Source organism: Tachyglossus aculeatus, chromosome 10, assembly GCF_015852505.1.
Source record: "Tachyglossus aculeatus isolate mTacAcu1 chromosome 10, mTacAcu1.pri, whole genome shotgun sequence".
NCBI classification, from domain to species: Eukaryota; Metazoa; Chordata; class Mammalia; order Monotremata; family Tachyglossidae; genus Tachyglossus; species Tachyglossus aculeatus.
Genome location: NC_052075.1, coordinates 30,358,596 through 30,380,139, shown reverse-complemented (window position 1 = coordinate 30,380,139; position 21,544 = coordinate 30,358,596). Strand labels below are relative to the sequence as shown.

At 53.7% G+C, this 21,544-nt stretch overlaps 1 protein-coding gene across 1 annotated transcript in view; it reads right to left on the bottom strand.

Moving 5' to 3' along the window:
• Positions 1-551: 551 nt before the first annotated feature.
• Positions 552-21,544, bottom strand: part of DOCK4 (dedicator of cytokinesis 4) — a 356,538-nt gene continuing 335,545 nt past the window's right edge. Inside the window, exons 45-55 of the mRNA XM_038751970.1 lie at positions 20,123-20,299; positions 18,985-19,068; positions 15,249-15,374; positions 14,842-14,963; positions 14,436-14,556; positions 10,943-11,024; positions 10,561-10,670; positions 7,350-7,422; positions 6,176-6,289; positions 4,306-4,367; positions 552-2,291 (exon numbers count right to left, since the gene is read on the bottom strand). Of these exons, the coding sequence (XP_038607898.1) occupies positions 1,866-2,291; positions 4,306-4,367; positions 6,176-6,289; positions 7,350-7,422; positions 10,561-10,670; positions 10,943-11,024; positions 14,436-14,556; positions 14,842-14,963; positions 15,249-15,374; positions 18,985-19,068; positions 20,123-20,299 (1,497 nt within the window). The 3' untranslated portion in view covers positions 552-1,865. The remainder of the gene's footprint in view (positions 2,292-4,305; positions 4,368-6,175; positions 6,290-7,349; positions 7,423-10,560; positions 10,671-10,942; positions 11,025-14,435; positions 14,557-14,841; positions 14,964-15,248; positions 15,375-18,984; positions 19,069-20,122; positions 20,300-21,544) is intronic.

Genomic DNA, 21,544 nt, shown 5'->3' with positions numbered 1-21,544 from the left:
TTTGGCATAATTATAACAATCATACTGCATACACAACGGTTTGCTTCGACTTCGTTTTTTTTACACATCATGGTATCTCTTATTAAAATTAACCAGTTATGTACAAAAATACTTGGACATTTATTATAGAAAACCTCTATCGTCACCCTTGACAGCTGCTGAACAGTTTCACTGAGAGAAAATATAAAAGAGTGGTCACCATCTTCCGAGTTGGCCGGCAACAAGAGCAAACACCAGTTCAACCCACATAGGGTTCCTGACGAAAGAGACGGAATAGATCCGAACCTCTTGGTCTGAAACTCAGTCCCCCCCCCCGGTCCACTGTCCAATGAGGGTTTTCTACACGGCCAATCGGAGAAAAGAAAAAGTACAAAATACAAAAGTACACACAAGGTGCTTCGCCACAAACCCTTCGACGGGGCCTTGGGTCACCGCCTGCAGGTTCTGGGGGGCAGAGATTCGACTAGAAGGGAGAACGGAGAGTTCAGAGCCCTTCTGGAAAGGCCTGACTCGGTCAGGGGAAGCAGAAAAGCTCTAGGGAGGAGGTGGTGGTGGTGGGAGGGTGGGAGGGGGAGATGGCGGAAAGGGGGAAAGGAGATGAAGAGCGGTTTGGGATTTTTCTATTTTGTGCAGAACTGAATTAATGCCCTTGTCTTTTCCAAGTCCCGATGCCGTTTCATCAGGCTAATAGATATCCTTGAAGGGTACGCTCCCCTTCTATTTGCCGTATTGATTTAATACTGGCTAGTATCGATTCCGGGGGCTTCGTTAATGGGAAACATTCATTTGTGCCTATTTAATGCTTGAACGTCTGTTCATCCTCAGTGACGAATTTTATGGAAGAAGGTTTCAGGTTTGGAAGAACAACTCCAACGGCGTCGGCCAAGGAGGAACCATGTCGGGGCTAGCCGCAGAGATACCGAAGGTAAATGGCACCTTTAAAGAAATAGAAATGTCACCGGCTCCATCTGCAAACTCCGATGGAGCCCCAAGGAGCTGATCTGCCAGTGTTGCTTCCTCCGAGGCCGTGGCCAACAGGCTGCCCCCCCGCCCCGTCAACTCCCGGCAATCTTTGACTTTTCAAACCGAGCCTCGTCCACGGAAGACGCTCGTGGGTGGACGGGAGCTCGGCCGGCCGGCATCAGTAAACGCTGGCTGTCCCTGACCCGATTCCCGGGATCTCCTGGGTGAAGAATATGCAGGTTAGAGTATGCGCTGGTTTTGAAAGGAAGCGTTTTTGAAGTATCAAGTTTGCAGTACAAACGACACCACGGGAACCTAAAGGACAGTTCTGTGTGAGTTTGAAGAGTAAACTAGGTTAAAAAAAAGGGAACGTAAAAAGGTACAAAAAGGTCTGTGTCACGATTTACCACTTTGAACTTCAAGAGTCTGTTCTTTTGAAGCTCTCTCTCTCTCTCTCAGTGCTCTGGCGTCCTAGAACAGTCACTGAATGGGACACTGTGCAACTAACTAGGGCTAAGCAAGTTTTACGTCATTCACTAAAAGAGAATCAGAAAAGGAGTAAAGTGCCAACACCCGCCGCCTCTGCCAATGTCCATCCTTCCGGTGCCTCGGCCCAGAACCCTCCTTCCGGGCCTCGGCCCAGGCTCCCACCCACATCCTTTCCTCCGGGGCCTCAGTCCAGAACGCTCCCACGGCTTTTCTTCCTGAGTCTCAGCCCGGGTCCCTGCCTGCTTCCTTCCCTCCGGGGGGCCTCGGGCCCGATCCCGCCCGCCTCCTTCCTGCCGGGGCCTTTGACCCAGAACCCGCCCGCATCCCGCCTTCCGGGGCCTCGGCCTAGATCCCGCCCGCATCCTGCCTTCCCGGGCCTCGGCCCAGGCCGCCACGGGCCCCCAAGAGGTGGCCTAGAGCTGAGAGACCTTCCGTGGGAGCGGCCTGGGGCGCGGGGCCGGCTCTGTCCTCCGACTGCCGTTGTCCAGGTTGCCGGCGCGCACCAGCAGGGGCTTGGGGGGCAAGGCCGGTGGCTCGGCGGGGATGGGGATGGAGAGGCTGTGAGGTAGCGGGACAGGGCGCCGCAGGGTCCGCTCGTAGACGCTATACGGGGGTGGGGTCTTGCTCTCCTTCCGCACCGGCTCCTCGGGTACACCGTAGCTCCCCGCCACAACCGCGGGCTCGCTTCCCGGATTTTCGAAGCCTGAGGTTTCGGATGTGCTACAGCGACTGAGGGAGGAGATGCCGCTGCTGTAGCTCCCCGACAGGGCGGGGGAGTTGGAGATCAGTCCTGAGGAGTGATAGTCCACCGGAGACGGGGTGAATGGTGGTCCGGAGCCCTGGCCAGATGCAAGAGACCAACACACACGGATTAGGGAGAGGGCGGAGAGAAACAACCCCGAGGACCTCGGGCCCCGATTCCGGAAAAAGAAATGGAAATGGAATGCTTCCAGCCTGCCGGCAGCCCGTGGGCAGGGGAGGAGCCCTGGGAGGGACTCGAGGGTCTGCTTCTTTCCTTCCCCTAAGCAGGGTGTAAGTTACACATATTTTACTGTGATGGGTTTTTTGCTGATTGGATAATATTCTCATTGTTTTCTGCATCTATCCTCCCCAGTTTAGACCATATCTGATGTTCGTGTCTTTAGTTCGGCAGGGGAGGGTCTGCTGGACAGCCGATGACTGTCCTAGGGAGACCGGCAGGTGATGCCACGTGGAAGGGACAGCTGGGGAGACTGAGGGAATCTCTCGCTCATTAGCTCCTCAAGGTCAGTCCAGTATATTCCCAAGGGCCCAGAATTGGTGACCTACTTTCCGGCTCCGCACATAGTCGGGGCTCAAAAAATACTGATGATGATGACGATGACGGCAAAAAATGGAACCATAGCAGGTGGGTGAGAGACTAATAGAGGTCACCAGTGGCCGAGGCCACCAGCCTGGGGTCTTGGCTTTCTGCCTGGACTACAGGAGAAGCAGCGTGGCTCGGTGGAAAGAACGTGGGCTTTGGAGTCAGAGGTCATGGTTCAAATCTCAGCTTTGCCAACTGTCAACTGTGTGACCTTGGGCAAGTCATTTAATTTCTCTGTGCCTCAGTTACCTCATCTGGAAAATGGGGATTAAAACTGTGAGCACCCCCCCTTGGGACAACCTGATCACCTTGTAACCTCCCCAGCGCTTAGAACAGTGCTTTGCACACAGTAAGCGCTTAATAAATGCCATCATTATTATTATTGTTGTAACCTCCCCAGTGCTTAGAACAGTGCTTTGCACACAGTAAGCGCTTAACAAATACCATCATTATTATTATTACAGACTGTTCCCATCTCAGACCTGAGGGTCGCCTGGAAAACAAGATCAGCCCTGGGGAACGTCCCCCGACTCACCGCCACCACTTGGGCGAGAATCAACACTCGCTCCAAGAGACCTACATCCCTGTCAGCTTAGGTCAAGTGACTGCCAGGGTTCTGGGGACTTTCCAATCCCCTTGGCAGCCAAGCCTGAAACCTGCAGAATAGTTCGATTTGACAGGCAGGAGACACAGAGAAAGAGTCCGGCCCGGACCAAAAGACGGAGGCAGCCTGTCCTCTAGTGTACAAATGCAACTGCTGCAGCGCCAACCGGAAGCAATGCCAGTCAACCCCTCCAGACAACACGATCATAATAATAATAATAATAATAATGGCATTTATTAAGCGCTTACTATGTGCAAAGCACTGTTCTAAGCACTGGGCAGGTTACAAGGTAATCAGGTTGTCCCATGGGGGGCTCACGGTCTTCATCCCCATTTTACAGATGGGTACCTGAGGCCCAGAGAAGTGACGTGACTTGCCCAAAGTCACCCAGCTGACAATTGGCGGAGCCGGGATACGAACCCATGACCTCTGACTCCAAAGCACGGGCTCTTTCCACTGAGCCACGCTGCTTTTCTAGTAATAATGGCATTTATTAAGCGCTTACTATGTGCAACGCACTGGCCTTTACCCTCTGGTGGACCCAGAGGAGGACGCTGGGGCTGTTTCTGATGCTGTCTGCCTGGAATGGGAAGGGACCCGTGGGCCAGGCAGGGTTGAACTCACACAAATTCTACTGCTGATGGTTGATTCCGACTCCCAAGGCCCGTATTCTTTCCACTAGGCCTCACTGCTTCTCTTGTTGCCTTTCTCTCCCTCTCTGTCACCCCTGCCTCCCCTCCCATCCCCATCCTATCTCTCTGTCCTGAGTGGCCGCATCTGCCCTTGCTGCCCACCTCCCCTCGCCCACCCAACCCTTTTTTAACCACGAGAGAACCCGCCTGTCCCCTAGGCAGCCCAGCCTGGGCATGTGGGGCTGCAGAGAGCCCTCTCCTTCAACCGGTACCTTCATTGGAGACCGCCCAGCGGGAGATGGGGACACGGCGGCCACATGTCTTGCTGGAGAAGCTGTAAGGGGAGCAAGATGGCATTTCAGGTTAGCGGGTGGCAGAGCTCCATAGATCACAGAAGAGGCATCTGTGAAGAGACTTACGATGAGCCCGTGGGGACAGCAGCAGATAGGCCCCGAGGGCCCGGGAGACCGACCTCTCCCTGTGGGGGCTGCTGATTGGGTGGGGACCGGGGCTCTAGGGACGCTCCCAAGGAGGGAACAGGCCTGGGGCTGGGGGATCTGGGGCCTGTCAGGGGCCCTGGGGTTGGCGCAGCTAGTGGAGACTCCTGAAGGGCTGTCTGAGCTTTCCTCCCTGCCAGTTAGCCCTGATCCCCGTTAGGTCCACGCAGATGGACCCTCTCACTCCATAGTTTTCCTGGAGAAAATTGCTGTTCTTGAAGGTTTCTGGTACGGTATATGCCTTACGCACACCCTCATGGACTTACATACTTGTGTGCATGTCTTGGTGAAACGCCTACATATGCACTGGTGTGTGTGTGTACCTGCTTATGAAAGTGAACCAGAATGCAAGAGTGGGGTTTGCTTCAGTGGGAGCAGCATGGGAGAGACAGTGTGAGCTGCCACAATCCTCCACCATCCCAGGGGGGTTGGCCCAGAAGAGCCCCTCTCTGAAACCACCCTGCAGGATCTGGAAGAAGCACAGCCCTATCTGCTAATTGATCCATGCCTTGTAGGCCGGAGACACAGACGCTGGGCTCACACTCCATAGATCTCGCCACTCACTCCGACTCCAGGGCCCACAGCCTATAGGGAGCTCAGACCCACAGCCATTCCCCCCAGCTCCTGGAGAGGCTGGGAGAGGGGACAAAAGGGCAGAAGAAAGGGAGCTGTTGACTCCACCGGTTTCTCCCCGGACCACGGGCAGGACGTCTTTCAGCGAGGCCGCTCCTTGCCCCACACACAGCTGGCCTGGTCTGGTCTGCCTTCGGCACAGTAAGCGTCCATCCCACACAGTTCTGTCTGGGATATTTGCCCTGGGGGCTAGCCCGGTCATGGGTGCGTGGAAGGTTTCTCACGGAAGGACGGGCAGACTTTCCCTCCTGTTTGAAGCCTTAAAATTTCAGAAGTCTCCCTGCCCTCTGCGCTCTAACCTCAGGCCCTCCCCATCACAGGTCTGGAAATGTGGCAGTGGTGGGTAGGATGGGGTGGGGTGGGATGGGAGGCCTGAGGAGAGCTCTGCTGCCGGGGGCTGCCCACCCAGGGTTTGCAGGGACACTCGGCATCTTCCTCTGATGAACCAACTCAAACAAGAACCGATGCAATAACAAATTTAGATCCCAAGATTGCCACCTCCAAGGCTAGATTCTCTGTGCCCATCAGCCACACCCTATTTACAAAGCCAGTGGGGAGATTCCAGCTGTCCCTTCTAGTCTCTCCCAGCTTGGGGAGACAGGTGTGGCAAGGAGGACTCTTCCAGTTTAAAAATGTGGAGTCCCTGAGTCCAGGAGAAGAGACGCTAAGGTCACAAGCAGATTGCAGGGATGCTGAGGGGAAGGCCCCGGGTCCACGACTTCCTGCCCCTTGTTCTGTCTCCCCCGACCCAGCCCCTGGCCCCAGGTAGCTCAGGGCTGTCTGTTCTTTTCCCTGATTCAGAGGCTGTGCGCGCTCTGCGGGCCAGGAACAGAGGGGCGGTCCCATGACTAGGTGATCTGCTCAACTTGGCTGGAAGGCGTGGCCAAGGCAGCACAGAGGGAGCCAAGAATGCCACGTAACTTCTCGGCGAAGGTGGAAAGCTGGTGGGAAGTGGGGGCGATGGGAGAGGAGGCTTCTCCTGAGGGGTGGCCAAAACGGCTTAGATACCCACCGGTCTGGGTGGGCCTCGGCGGGACCGGGGGAGAGATGTATTTCCCTCCGTCTGACATGTTCTTGGCTTCTTTCCCAGTGTCCAGGCTCCAGCTGCTGGGGATGGGGTTCACGGCTGGAAGGGAAGAACAGGGCTGAAGCATGTTCGAGTCAGCCGCCCTTTGCTGACGGAAGGAGGAAGCCGTGAGGGACTGGTGGTCACTTGGAGGCCCCAAAGCCTGCCCTGGGTTAGGGTACGAGACTCCCACCTGACAACGGTGAATCCCTTGCCCTGTTCCCCGCTCTGGTTTTCCTCTCCCTCCAGAGGCCACACCAGCCCACGGCTGAGATCCAAAGCAGTAGGGCAGGAGAGGGAAGGGCTTGGGGGGACTGAGTTGGATAGGGCAGGGAAAGACAGGATTGGGTAGGGAAAAGTGGGGCACAGCAGGCTGGAAAATGGAAAGACGGGGAGGGCGGAGTAGGGCGGAGCAGGGGAAGGGAATCACTGTGGGTTCCTCTCTCTCTTTCTCTGCCTCTCTCTCTCAGGCTACAGATAGATGAGGCCTCTGGCTGGGTCTTCTAAGACCATCTTCATCTTCTAAGACCTAACGTCTTCTCTGGTCTGCCAGACTGATCGTCATTGGCTGTTGGGTGGGAGGAAAAATTCTGGTCTGCCTGGGACTCCCCCCGCCCCCGTCAAATGTGTCTCAGCCATATCCAGATCCAAACCACCGCCCCCTGCCCTGGGAGACTCAGCAGGAACTGGGCAACCAAGACAAGCAGTGGAGGCCAGGACTCAGTCCTAGATGCTACTCTTTCTCCTTCCACCATACCTGGAGAGTAAGGGAGGGAAACTCTCCTTTTGACTCCTCCAAGACCCAGTCAAAGCCAGCACCAGAGGAATTCCCAGCATGATCAGGGCCAGGTTCTCCGGAGACTCCCGCCTGCAGTTCCTCCCCTCCTTAACACACTCCAGGAAAGGTCAGTTTTGGGGTTAGGGTTAGACTTGGGGGTCAATTTGGGTTCTTCCCTTGGGGCCAGACCGGCCCTTACAGATTCCGACTTGCATATGTTGCCGCCTTGTACCTCCCAAGCGCTTAGTACAGTGCTCTGCACACAGTAAGCGCTCAATAAATACGATTGAATGAATGAATGAATGAATTCCCAGCAGAAGCCAATGTGAGATTTCTACCCACCTTTCTCAGGGCCCGAGAGACTCGGGTCACTCCGAGGCAGAACTCCATCTCCAATGTGATTAAACAGCATCCTCTGGAATTCAGAACAGACTCCTTTGTGATTCAGCCCTGGGACCCCTGAGGCCTTTAGGACAATCATTACCAAGACCCTGGGGACTCAATCATCTCCCTGGGGAGTGAAACTCCTGGAAACCAAGTCTCTGGTCGTGTGAAAAAAAGTAGGCCCTTTTTGGAGGAACAGGAAGGAAACTTGGGAGGTTCCCCTGATGACGAGAACCGAAAATCTTGAGGAATTGGGATGGAGTGATCAGAGTTTCGGGGCCAATGTCCAACGGGAGCAATGGGATGGGAGCAGCCCTTCCCCCAGGGCCCAAGCTAAAACAGCTCCATGGCTGGGGCTTAGATAGTGAAAGGTTAGCATGGCCCTGGGCCCTGCATCTCCGCCCCGGGAAATCTTGTGCCCTCCCTTATGTCTTGCCCTCTGCTCGGACCTGTTCATGCTCTGAGCCCATTCCTGTGCCCCTCCTCTGCACTGTGTCCTCCCCTGCACCCCGCTCTGTGCTCCCCACTAGACCCCCCACCCTGAGATCTGCCCTCTGTCCTGCCCTCCCTGGGTCTGGGGAGCCATTTAGGAATTGACCCTTGCAGACCTGCCCTCCACTCCACATCTCTCTCAGATCTCCCACCCTCCACTTTCTGCGTGTGGCAGGGGCACTAGGGGTGCTTGGTGGTCACTGGCAGGAGCCTGACTCTAGCAGGGCCAGGCCCATGAACTCAGGGAGGTTCTTACATAGTGCTTGGCACTTTGTAAGCACTTAATACCCCCCCAAAAAAAAATTGGTTTCTGAGCTCTGTGAGGTTCTCAAGCAGCAGATGAGATCTACCTGCCCTTCCCACCTCGGGACAGAGTGATGCCCTCTCCATCCTCATCACAGCCCCTGGAGGCTGAGGTACCCCCCTCCGCCCAGCTCCCTCAGGACCCTCAGAGATGAGGGGGACCCCATCCTGGGGACCACAAGAGGTGCCCAGGGCATTTGGGCATTCTAGACTGTGAGCCCGTTTCTACACTGTGAGCCCGTTGTTGGGTACGGACCGTCTCTGTATGTTGCCAACTTATACTTCCCAAGCACTTAGTACAGTGCTCTGCACACAGTAAGCGCTCAATAAATACGACTGAATGAATGAATTTGGGCAGGCAGTGGGCACGGGATGGGCCGCCCATGAAAAGACCGCCAGGAGAAGCAGGCTCTGAGCCTTTGGCTCGGTCCCTGCCTTTGGAGCAAGCTCGGTGAACTTGTTCAGGTTTAGGGTGAATTTGTACCCGAGTTCCCCATCGATGGAAAAACGCCTGGAGGTTCCAAGCCCGCAGCTCGTGCTCCTTCTGCCGGGAGCGGAGAAGGCCATCTGGTGTGAACAACCCTGTAACTCCTGGGCCCAGGGAGGGAATCGGGGCAGCTCTACCAACCCCACAGCTCCCATGACTTTTGTTGGGGGACCACCTGGAGTGAAGAGCACAGGGGAGCCCAGGGGCTGCAGGGAGCCTTCTGCAATCAACAAGGATAAACTGGTCCATCCAAACCCAGCGGGCATCAGCAGCCCTCATCCTTGTCCCCAGATGCCCGGGGAAGACAGCTGTAGGTGCACTGAGTTCGGCGCCCACTGCCTGCCCAAGACGGGGTCCCTAACCTCACCTCTGATGGTTCCGAGGGACCTGGGTGGGGTGACCCTCAGCTTCCGGGGGACGAGGACAGAGAAGGCATCGCTTTGTTCTGAGGTGGGAAGGGCAGGGGTAGATCTCACCTGCCACTTGAGAACCTCACTGAGCTCAGAAACCAATTTTTTTTTTTACAGTATTTGTGAAGTGCTTACAAAATGCCAAGCACTATACCAAGTTCTGGGCTAAATATAACCATAATAATAATGATGGCATTTGTTAAGCACTTACTATGTGCAAAGCACTGTTCTAAGCGCTGGGGGGATACAAAGTGATCAGACTGTTCCACGTGGGGCTCACAGTCTTAATCCCCATTTTACAGATGAGGGAACTGAGGCTCCGAGAAGGTAAGTGACTTGCCCAAGGTCACACAGCAGACATCCGGAGCCAGGATTAGAACCCAGGACCCCTGACTCCCAAGCCCGTGCTCTTTCCAATGGGTCATGCTGCTTCTCTAAACTAATATAAGCTAATCACTTGTCCCACATGGGGCTCACAGTGTTAATCTCCATTGTACAGATGAGGTAACTAAGGCCCAGAGTGACTTGCCCAAGGTCACATGGCAGACAGGTGGCGGAGGTGGGATTAGAACCCAGATCCTTCGGACCTCCTGGCTGGTGTTATATCCACTAGGCTACAGAAGAAGACTAGGCTAGTGGAGCAAGCAGTTTGCTGCAAATCAGCCAGAAATATGACTCAGTTTGGGCACAGGGCTGGAGATTCATCAACTGCACACACATGCACACAATTACATAAGCACAAAGACACACAAAAACACATATGTATATCCACATACATACACAAACACACACACACACACCACACACACACACAGAAATTCAAACACAGGCACTCACATACAAGAACTTAAGTGATACACCCACTGATTTCTCTCCAAGCACCTCCGCCCTCTGTCCTTTTTTTAAAATTTTATGTTACTTTATTTTTAACGGTGGTTGTTAAGCACTTACTATGTGCTAGGAACCGTTCTAAGTTCTGGGGTAGATACAACGTAATCAGGTTGGACACAGTGTACGGCCCACGTGGGGATCACAGTCTGAATCTGTGTTTTCCAGATGAGGTAACAGGCCCAGAGAAGCGAAGTGACTTGCCCAAAGTCACACAGCAGACAGGCGGCGGAGCCGGGATTTGAACCCAGGTCCTTCTAATTCCCAGGCCTGCACTCTATTGACTAGGCTATGCTGCTTCTCGCCCCTTCCCTCCATGCTTTTTCATAAGGTCGGAAAACCACACGGGACCCGGGGATCTTGACCCAGATCTTCTCACGCATCGCCGGGAAATTCCTTCCACTTGTGTGTCTCAGTCTGAAAACCCTAACTGGGGAAGCAGGGACCTTGGGGAGTGTTGGGGGAGCTTAGGGCTGGGATTGGTCACTGTCCAGCTCAACTCCAGCTCCACGGGGCTGGCCAGGAGCGAGGGCATCTGCTATCCCAGAAGGGATCCTCCCCCCCGCCCCTCCCCAGCCCAGAGGAATACCTGGCAGGGCTCTGCAGGGGTAGGATAGACGGCGCTGCACGGCCTCTCTCGGGGGGACAGGCATGCGTTCTCCCGGGAATGTTTGTGCTTGTCGGAGAGGAGGGGTGAGGCTAGGCGCGGAAGAGAAACGGCAGCACAGATTGTTAGTGGGTGATCAGTGTCGCAGGGGTGGTGGCGGTCTTCCCACCTCCCTCCCCTTCCCCACCCGTCAAGGCACGCTTGGGACCGGGGAGCCCTGAGGGTGCTGGCCTATATATATACATATATATACATATAGTGGCATTTATTAAGTGCTTACTATGTGCACAGCACCGTTCTAAGCGCTGGGGAGGTTACAAGGTGATCAGGTTGTCCCACGGGGGGCTCACAGTCTTCCACTCACCTCTGGCGCTGGAAGGGGCCGAGCTGGTCACGTTGGGAGAAGCAGAATGAGTCGAGCTCAAGCTTGAGGTAGAAGGGCTGGGCTGCGAGGGCAGGGAAGCTGCTGTTAGCTGGTGCGGACAGGGAGACACAGCCTAAACCCCCGCCCCACACCAAGGCCGGGCCCTTGGTTTTGGGGGGGTCAGCCTCCCAGTCCTATCCCACCAGCCCTGAGCACGGACACCCCTCCCTCCACCGCCCCATCCCTCCAGGGTTCTCCGCAACATTGCCAAGATCCGCCCTTTCCTCTCCATCCAAACCACTACCCTGCTCGTTCAAGCTCTCATCCCAGCCCGTCTGGACTACTGCATCAGCCTTCTCTCTGATCTCCCATCCTCGTGTCTCTCCCCACTTCAATCCATACTTCATGCCGCTGCCCGGATTGTCTTTGTCCAGAAACGCTCTGGGCATGTTACCCCCCTCCTCAAAAATCTCCAGTGGCTACCAATCAACCTAAGCATCAGGCAAAAACTCCTCACCCTCGGCTTCAAGGCTGTCCATCCCCTCGCCCCCTCCTACCTCACCTCCCTTCTCTCCTTCTCCAGCCCAGCCCACACCCTCCGCTCCTCCGCCGCTAATCTCCTCACCGTACCTCGTTCTCACCTGTCCCGACATCGACCCCCGGCCCACGTCATCCCCCGGGCCTGGAATGCCCTCCCTCTGCCCATCTGCCAAGCTAGCTCTCTTCCTCCCTTCAAGGCCCTACTGAGAGCTCACCTCCTCCAGGAGGCCTTCCCAGACTGAGCCCCCTCCTTCCTCTCCTCATCATCCCCCTTTCCATCCCCACCATCTTACCTCCTTCCCTTCCCGACAGCACCTGTATATATGTATATATGTTTGTACATATTTATTACTCTATGTATTTATTTTACTTGTACATACCTATTCATTTTATTTTGTTAATATGTTTGGTTTTGTTCTCTGTCTCCCCCTTCTAGACTGTGAGCCCACTGTTGGGTAGGGACTTTCTCTATATGTTGCCAACTTGTACTTCCCAAGCACTTAGTACAGTGCTCTGCACACAGTAAGTGCTCAATAAATACGATTGATTGATTGATTGATTGGTCCCAGCTCCACTGGAACACTGAGGCCACAGAGCCAGTCCTCCCAGCCCCAGCCTATGAGACACCACGGGGCCACCGACCCTGACAGACCCAGGTGTTATTTGCAGGTGCGGACCCAGGCTGAGCGTCCCCCAGCCGGGGGCACAAACACTTTGCCAGAGAATAACAGGCCAGTCAGCCCATATGGCCCGGCCAGGCACCGACCACCTGAGCCCAGCCAGGGATCCCTAGCAGGAGGCAGGCGGATCCACCGGGCAGAGGAAGCGCCAAGAAGAGAAAGCCCTTCCTCAGCCACAAAGTAAGAGAGCAGGAGGTTAAGACAGCCTGATCTCTCTCCTTTTCTGCATCGCTATCTGGCTGTCCCACCGATACCTCAAACTCAAAATGTCCAAAATAGAACTCCTTATCTTTCTAATAATAATAATAATAATGATTGCATTTATTAAGCGCTTTCTACTTAAACCTTGTCCTTCCCTTGACATTCCCATCACTGCAGACGGCTCCAGTGTCCTTCTTGCCTCACAAGCCCACAACTCTGGCATTATCCCTGTCCCTTTTCTCTTCTTTCTTCACATCTCCAAAATAATAATAGTAATAATAATAATGGTATTTGTTAAGCACTTACTATGTGCAAAGCACTGTTCTAAGCGCTGGGGAGGTTACAAGGTGATCAGGTTGTCCCAGGGTGGGGCTCATGGTTTTAATCCCCATTTTACAGATGAGGTAACCAAGGCCCAGAGAAGTTAAGTGACTTGCCCAAAGTCACACAGCTGACAGTTGGCAGAGCTGGGATTTGAACCCATGACCTCTGACTCCAAAGCCCGCGTTCTTTCCACTGAGCCACGCTGCTTCTCCAAAATCTGACCTTTCCTCTCCATCTACCTTCTAGACGGTGAGCCCGTTGATTGGGTAGGGACCGTCTATGTTGCCGACTTGTACTTCCCAAGTGCTTAGTGCGGTGCTCTGCACACAGTAAGCGCTCAATAAATATGGTCAAATGAATGAATCCAAACTGCTACCACACTGGTCCCAGCACTTATCAGATCCTGCCTCGACTGCTGCATCAACCTTCTCACTGACCACCCTCCCTCCTGTCTCTCCCCACCCGAGTCCTTTCTTCAGTCTGCTGCCCAGATGGTTTTTCTCAAAATATATTTAGACCATGCCTCCCCACTCTTCAGGATCCTCCAGGGGTTGCCCATCCATCGCTACATCAAGAAGGAATCCCTTGCCACTGGCTTTAAAGTGCTCAATCAGCTCTCTCCCCACTCTTTACCCTCAGTCCTCTCGAACTGCAACCCAGCCTGCCCACTTTGCTCCTCTAACACTGAACCTACTCACTCCGCGTCACTCTCATCTCTCTTGCTTTTGACTTCCCCCGACTCGATACTCCCTCCCTCTCGATATCCAACTCTATTATAATCACATCCGCCACTGGAAGGCTTTCCTGGTTAATCTCTCGCCCTTCTCATCCACCTTTCCCTCACTGCGGTGTCACCCATGCACTTGAGAAGGTAATAATAATAATAATGAGGCATTTATTAAGCGCTTACTATGTGCAACGCATTGTTCTAAGTGCTGGGGAGGCAACAAGGTGATCAGGTTGTCCCATGGGGGCTCACAGTCTTAATCCCCACTTTACAGATGAGGGAACCGAGGCACAGAGAAGTTAAGTGACTTGCCCAAAGTCACACAGCTGGGATTTGAACCCATGACCTCTGACTCCAAAGCCCGGGCTCTTTTCCACTGAGCCACGCTGCTTCTCTATCTACTAATCACTTGTAATCACTAATCAAAGTCCTTCAAAGCCCTACTGAGAGCTCACCTCCTCCAGGAGGCCTTCCCAGACTGAGTCCCCTCCTTCCTCTCCCCCTCCCCACCCCCCCGCCCTACCTCCTTCCCCTCCCCACGGCACCTGTATATATGTTTGTACAGATTTATTACTCTATTTACTCTACTTGTACATATTTACTATTCTATTTATTTTATTTTGTTAATATATTTTGTTTTGTTGTCTGTCTCCCCCTTCTAGACTGTGAGCCCATTGTTGGGTAGGGGCCGTCTCTATATGTTGCCAACTTGTACTTCCCAAGCGCTTAGTACAGTGCTCTGCATACAGTAAGCGCTCAATAAATATGATTGAATGAATGAATAATCACTAAACATCACTCACCCCCAACAGCTCCTAGGTATGATTCTTTATACTTAGTTGTGTCCCTTAATTCCAATTTATTTTAATGGTTGTCTTCCTCCCTAGACTGTAAGCTGCTGGAAGGCAGAGATCATGTCCACCATATTGTTCTCTCCCAAGCACTTGGTATAGTGCTCCGTGAAGAGTAAGTGCTCAATAAATACCATTGATTGACTTGGTAAGAGAGCCAATCTCATCACCTGCATGTTGAAGACTTCATCAGAGCTCTCAGACTGGCCCGTGAGGTTACTGACTTCGGCAGAGGCTTGCGATGACAGGGAGGACGATGAGTATCTATTGACCGCCGGGTAACTTAATGGGCTGTGGCAAAGAGAAGGAAATGGTGACTTGCTCAGACCTGCTTTGCACCACGCTGGGAAGGAAGGGCACGTGGGGTGGGGAGGGAGGGGAGACAGAAGGAAGGGAGGAGACGGAGAAGGGTGGGAGGAACACGGACACTGCGAGGTGGCCTCAGCCATCTCTCGGCACTAGCCGTTTGGATTCCCAGCTCTGTCTTGCTGGCCCGAGGGCACTGGGGCAAGCAGCTGCCCACGACAGTGTCAACATCAGACAGGCACTGGGACACTCCGCCCCGCCCCACCCTACCTGCGCCGAGGGATCCCGCGGGCACCGTCCGGGCTCATGGATGCAGGCGCGGAGTTCCGACAGCCTCGCGGGCTCCCGTTGGGGAAGTGCACCGGGCTGGCTTGGATGCAGGCGGTGAACTCCTAACAGAGCATTTGGAAAAGGAACAGTTGATTGGCACAGTGCTCGCTGTGGGGGTGGCAGTTTGGAGGGCCTAATCCACGAGACCCCTGGAGAGAACCCGGCGAGGCCCAGCCCCGACAAGAAGGCACAATTACGTTCGGCCAGCCTGTAGTCTCCGTGAAGATGGCCTAGCCTCCAAGCCAAAGGATGTCACCGTCCAAATCTCCCTTCCCCCAAGGGGGAGATGCTCGGGCGGCCAGCCCGCCCCTTCGTGGACAGACCCCACAGCTCCTGCTGGAAGATACCTGTGCCTGGATGCCCAAGCTGGACTTCATCACGAAGAACTGGTCAACTAGTTTTTTGTGCAGAGGCCTCATATCCTGCGGCACAACCTTCTCGTGCACGGCCAAGCCAAACTCCAGGATCTGCGCCTTTGTAGGGGACAAGAGGAGGCTTGGGAATAGGGTGTCCCATGGCAGCCCAGCCCCCAGCAGAGAACCACCCACAACTTGGCACTGAGGGTCACCCCTCAGTCAGGCTCCTGGATTTAATTACATCTCCTTCATCAGGCCAACCCCAAGTCAACCCTCACTTCCCCTATTCACCCTTCCTTTCCTATCACCTATGCCCTTGGTTCTGTGCCCCTTAAGCAACTTGATATTCACCCCACCCTCAGCCCCAAAGTACTTACACACATATCCTTATATTCTTCTGCTTCCCCTCTCTGTAATTCATTTAAATTTTTAATTTAATCCATCCCTTTCTCTAGACTGTAAGCCCCGTTCGTAGACAGGGCCGGGGTATACCAACTCCACTGTGTTGTAGAAGAAATAATAATAATAATAATGGTATTTGTTGAGCAGTATTCTAAACACTGGGGTAGGTACAAGATAATCAGATCAGATACAGTCCCTGTCCCACATGGGGCTCACAGTTTAAGTAGAAGAGAGAACAGGTACTGGATCCCCATTTTACAGATGAGGAAACAGAGGCCCAGAGAAGTTGTAACGTGCCCAAAGTCACACAAGCAGAGCTGGAATTTAACCTGGGTCCTCTGATTCCCAGGTCCAAGCTCTTTCCTCTGAGCCGGAACAGTGCTCTGCATCTAGTAATCCCTCAATAAATACCATTGATTGTTTGATTGATTGACACTCCTCAATGTCCCTCATCCAAATCAGCCCCCCGGCAGGCAAAAGGGTGCAGCCACAGCCTTGTGGAGGGACATGGTGGAGTGCTTGTTGCCACCAGAGCCACACGCTGCTAATCCTGGGGATCATATTAGTGTTCAGAAGTGATATAGACACATTCCTGCCCCCTCATGAAGCCACCCTCTTCCCACCCACTCTACCTGGCTCTAATAATACTAATACTACTACTAATAGTGAATGAGGTATTTGTTAAGTGTATACTATGTGCCAGGCACTGTACTAAGCTTTGGGGCAGACACAAAATAATCAGGTTAGATACATGGGGCTCACAGTCTAAGCTGGGAGGGGCGACAGGCTCTAGCTGATCTGAGCATCTCCTGAGCAGAGGGACTGGGGGAAATCACTGCAGACAGTGGTGGGGAGGGGAGAGGGAGGTGGGTCCTGAGGGTTCAGGGCTGGTTTATCTACATCCTGGCTCAGGGGAGCTCAAATCTTGTCCACAGATCTTGCCCGGTCTCTCCGTTCTGCTAAATCAGCGGCCCCCAGGACTCCCACCGCCCTGAATTGCCGAGGCACAAGCCGTCGCCTGATCGTGCCAGACACTCAGGTCACCCTGGTCGTTTTTGAGGGGGCATCCGCAGTCGGCCTCCATGCTCAAAGATGCACTGCTGGCACTGCATCAACATCCAGTACCTCCAAACCACAACGGTCCCCAGCAGGGGATGACCGACAGCCCTGAGCTGGCAAGTTCATTTTCATTGCTGCATTGTCGGGGCCGGGGGGGGGATTAAATACCATCCAAGTTCTTTTCAGAAGAACCACCCAGCAACTCTGAGCCCTGAGCTCCTCCTTCAAACAGCTCCACAACCCTGGGGGCTTCTCTGGGCCTTGCTCGACCCTGCTCCGCCCGTGGCCTCCTGACAGTGCCTCTAGGTGACGGGAGGGAGAAGAAGCAGTGTGTTGCCTACTGCTCCCTGTTAGCTGGTCAGTGGAGGGGTCTGGACTGGGACGGGACTATCTTTCTGACTTTTTGGCCAGGGATCCAAGCCAATCTCCCGCATTAATCACCTTTCCCCCTCCTATCTTACCTCCCTGATTTCGTATTACAGACTGCACACTTTGCTCCTCGAATTCATTCAATCGTATTTAGTGAGTGCTGACTGTTTCCAGAGCACTGTACTAAGGGCTTGGGAAATACAATGCCAAACTACTCACTGTCCCTTGATCTTGCCCATGTCCTGCCTCTGTCCTCGAACTCCCTCTCTCTTTTAAATCCACCAGAGGATCGCTCTCCCCATCTTCAAAGCCTTCTTAAAAGCACATCTCCTCTAAGAGGCCTTCCCTGATTAAACCCTCATTTCTGCTTCACGCACTCCTTTTGTGTCACCCTTGCATTTGGATCTGCACCCTTATTAACCCTTCCCTCATCCCCAAAGCACCTATGTACATATTCGTAACACTCATTTATATTGTCTGCCTCCCCCTCTAGACTGTAAGCTCACTGTAGGCAGGACATGTGTCTACCAACTCTGTTATATATAACTCTGTTATACATATATATACACACATATACATATATATGTATATTATATATATATACACACATATACATATATATGCATATATACATATATATATATATATATATATATATATATATATATATATATATATATATATATATATATATATATATATACTAAGCTCCCCCAAGAGCTTAGTACGGTGCTCTGCCCACAGTAAGTGCTCAACAAATACAACTGATTGATTGATTGATTGGTGGCAGAACCAGGAACTGAGCAGAGAGATCTTATGTCTGTTCTCCTCCACAAACCCCCTTCCCCTTGCTTCTTCTGACCCCGATCCGCGGCCCTGGTTTCCAGCTGCCTCTGTTTGGAGAGCTACTATCCCGCACCCAGCTCTGGGCCAGACACTCCTAGGCCTAGACGCTATCAGGTCTGAGACGTGGGAAGCGAATTCCTCAGACAAGTGAGTTAGGGAGCCAATAATAACTGGCTCAGTGTCTGTAGGGGGGCTTCCCAATCCCCATCCCCACAGTCCGGCCCAGGGAGTCTCTGCTCATTCCCTGAAAAGCAGCGTGGCTCAGTGGAAAGAGCCCGGGCTTTGGAGTCAGAGGTCATGGGTTCTAATCCCGGCTCCACCACTTGTCTGTGGTGTGACTTTGGGCAAGTCACTTAACTTCTCTGGGCCTCAGTTACCTCATCTGGAAAATGGGGATGATGACTGTGAGCCCCACGTGGGACAACACGATTACCTTGTATCCCCCCAGCGCTTAGAACAGTGCTTAACAAATACCATCTTCTACTTTTTTTTTTAGTGGGTACAGCACAGGCTTGGGAGTCAAAAGGACCTGGGTTCTAATCCCAGCTCTGCTACTTGTCTGCTGTGTGACCTTGGGCAAGTCACTTAACTTCTCTTTACTTCAGTTACCTCATCTGTAATAACGGGGAGTAAGGCCATGTGGGACATGGACTGTGTCCAACCTGATCAGCACTTAGAACAGTGCTTTGCACATAGTAAGCGCTTAATAAATGCCATTATTATTATTAGTAGTAGTAGTATTTACCCCAGCACCTAGTACAGTACCTGGCACATAGTGAGTGCTTAACAAATACCATAAAGAAAAAAAAAATGAGGGCCAGAGATGTGCACCCTCTGCCCACCCCTAGTGAGCACTCCAAGCTTGAGCTTAGTACAGTGCTCTGCACACAGTAAGCGCTCAATAAATACGACTGAATGAACGAATGAGCAGCCCGCTGTGGGACCAGGATCCAGGGAGTTGGGGTTGCAGCCACCTCAGCCGGGCTCCTGACTCCACAATCCCCAGGGCAGGGCCGGCCTGGAGTGTCCACCAGCCCCGTGGTCACCGTACCTGCTCCAGCATGAGCTCCCTCAACCGCGTGATCTTCTCTCCATCCTCTGGGTGGTTCAGCATGTACTCCTTCACGAAGAACGCCTGGAAAGACAGTCCCAGAGCCGTGGGCTGGCATTCTGGAAATCGGCCCAGGAGTCGAGGGGCCCCTCCTTGGGACACCCTGCTCACCATCATCTGAGCATCCTCGGGGCTAATGCTCTTGTCACTGGCCCAACCCTGGCCCAAAGCTGGGCCAGGCTAGGGAACTCCAGGGATGGGACCTCCTCATCTGGGGACTAGACGAAGCAGGACAGTGCTCACTCCAGGCGGGAGGGCGGTTCAGGGGCCGACGATGGCCCTGTGCCCGGACTGCTGGAGACACTGGCTCCCAGAGCCATAGCCCTGGAGGCTTTGGGGAAGACGGAGATTTGGGGCTGTTCTGGGACTGGTCTAGGGGGTGCTGGGAAATGTGAAGGCCCACAGAGAAGAAGGCCGCAGGGCCTGAGGGGATGTTCCTGCTTCCAGGATTTTGCCCCAGAGAAAGCCCTCCACTAGCCCGACTAGGCATCCATCCCTGCCCCTGGCAAGGAGAGGAATAGCCTGGGGCATACTGGCGTTCTCCCTGACATGGGATTACCTCCAATCCCCACCACCCCCATCCCATCCCACCCACCCTACCCCTCCTCTTCTCCCACTGTCCATCCCAGACTCCCTAATAGCAGCCCAAACCACCAAACAATCCCCAGGAAGCCCCCAGTCCCAAGCCTCAGGGGAAGGAAGGCTCGGGTGGCTGGGTGGCTAGTTGGGGCAGACTGCCACGTACCCCACATTGGATGTCCAAGGATGAGACAATGTGGGGTGTCACCCTATACAATCTGACATTTGGTCTCTACTGCTGGGAGCTGGGGTGATGGGGCAGGTCCTTCCCCGTCACCCCCGCCACCCACCTGGGCCCCAGATCCAGGATGAGCAGGAAATTAAAAGAAACCGACAGAGCCAACCATTCGTCCGGGTCCTGTCTATGCCCAAGAGATGCTGCATGCCCACAGAAGGGGAAGGAGCCTGGGGGGCAGGGGGAGGAAACTTGGAGAAGAGTGAAAACACTGGGAAATGCGAGCCCCAACGGTTCTCCCCCAGATGGAGAGCCGACTCTCACCTCCTGGTACCTGGATACTCCCCCATTGACGGCAGCATCTACAACTCCGTTCAGACACATGGTGAGTGGATTAATATTCTGCATCTGCCGTGTCTGGCACTGACTAATAAGGGTCTTCAGCTGCTGGTTCTTGTTTTCCAGCACCTCAATGGCATTCTCCAGTGGGCTCATTTCCACCTGACAGAAAAAGACCCCCCCCCCGGACCCCACCATGAGGCCTTCGACAGCACCACCTGGAATCAGTCGAGTCCTCACCTCCCCCCAGTGCCCTCGAGCCACCCAAGCAGAACCCAGAGTCAGCTGGGAGGAGGTAAGCCTGGTTCCAGGATGACCACCCCAGGGTTTCCGAGAATCTGTGAAGCACTTTGGGAGAGAGGAGATAAGACTGGATGTCTCCCCAGCCCCAAACACCAGGCAAGTTTACGTGCTGTTGCAAGAGTGGGTGGAATGAGCTTTGCTGAAAAGAACACGGGCCAAGTTCCAGCATCCGGAGCCATAGGCAGGGGAAAAGTGGGCTTCAGTTAGGAAGTCCAAGCTCTTCCAGAGGGCTCCAACTGACTACCGAGGGAGGTTTCTTAAACTACAGAAAGACCTGATCCGCAAGGTAAGAGTTGTATATCTGTCCTTCTAGAGTTGGCCCGGGGCAAAGGAATCTAGGTGCAGGGATGAGTGCTTTGGGTCTCATGGAATGCCATCCCAAGCGCTTAGTACAGTGCTCTGCACACAGTAAGAGCGCAATAAATACGACTGACTGAATGAATGAATAGTGATGGCAGCTTCCAGGAAAAAAGACAGCTGCATCCTATGGGTCCTTGGCTCCTTGGGGCTCATCTTCTCAGGGACCAGGGCGGTTGCTGGGACAAAGACATGTTTCCCTCCTTCCCCATTCCTCTGGTGTCCGGGGAAGCCACTGACAAAGTGTACGGGCTTAAAAAGTGCTCATGGCCTCACTCCATTCTGCCTGCCTGCCTGCAGGAGTCACGATGAAGAAATCTGTTCAGATGCCACCATCCCCAAGACCCCGGGGTACATGTGTTACCACTATGCCAGCCAATAAATCACAAATGTCAGGCATGTTGTCAAAGACAGAATATCCTGTGGCCCCACAAAGGGCATTTCAAAAATAAAAATCTCTTCCGACATCATGGGATGGAGCTCCTGGAGGATGGGTTGGATGGGGAGCATCGGAGGAAGAGAAGGAAAACGCATTGGAGGGCCCCAGGACTTATCCCCTGATGGGGGCAGGCTAAGGAGCATTCATTCCAACAATGGGCAGGGTGAGCCAGGCCACCCCTGTTGCTCAAGGATTGGGACCCACTGGTTTGCAGACCCAGAGCTGGGTGTCCCAGAGGCCAAGGGCATGGTTCTACTTCCCAAGGTGAAAGACTGGGGTTTTGTCCTCAACTTAGCGGGTGTATTCAG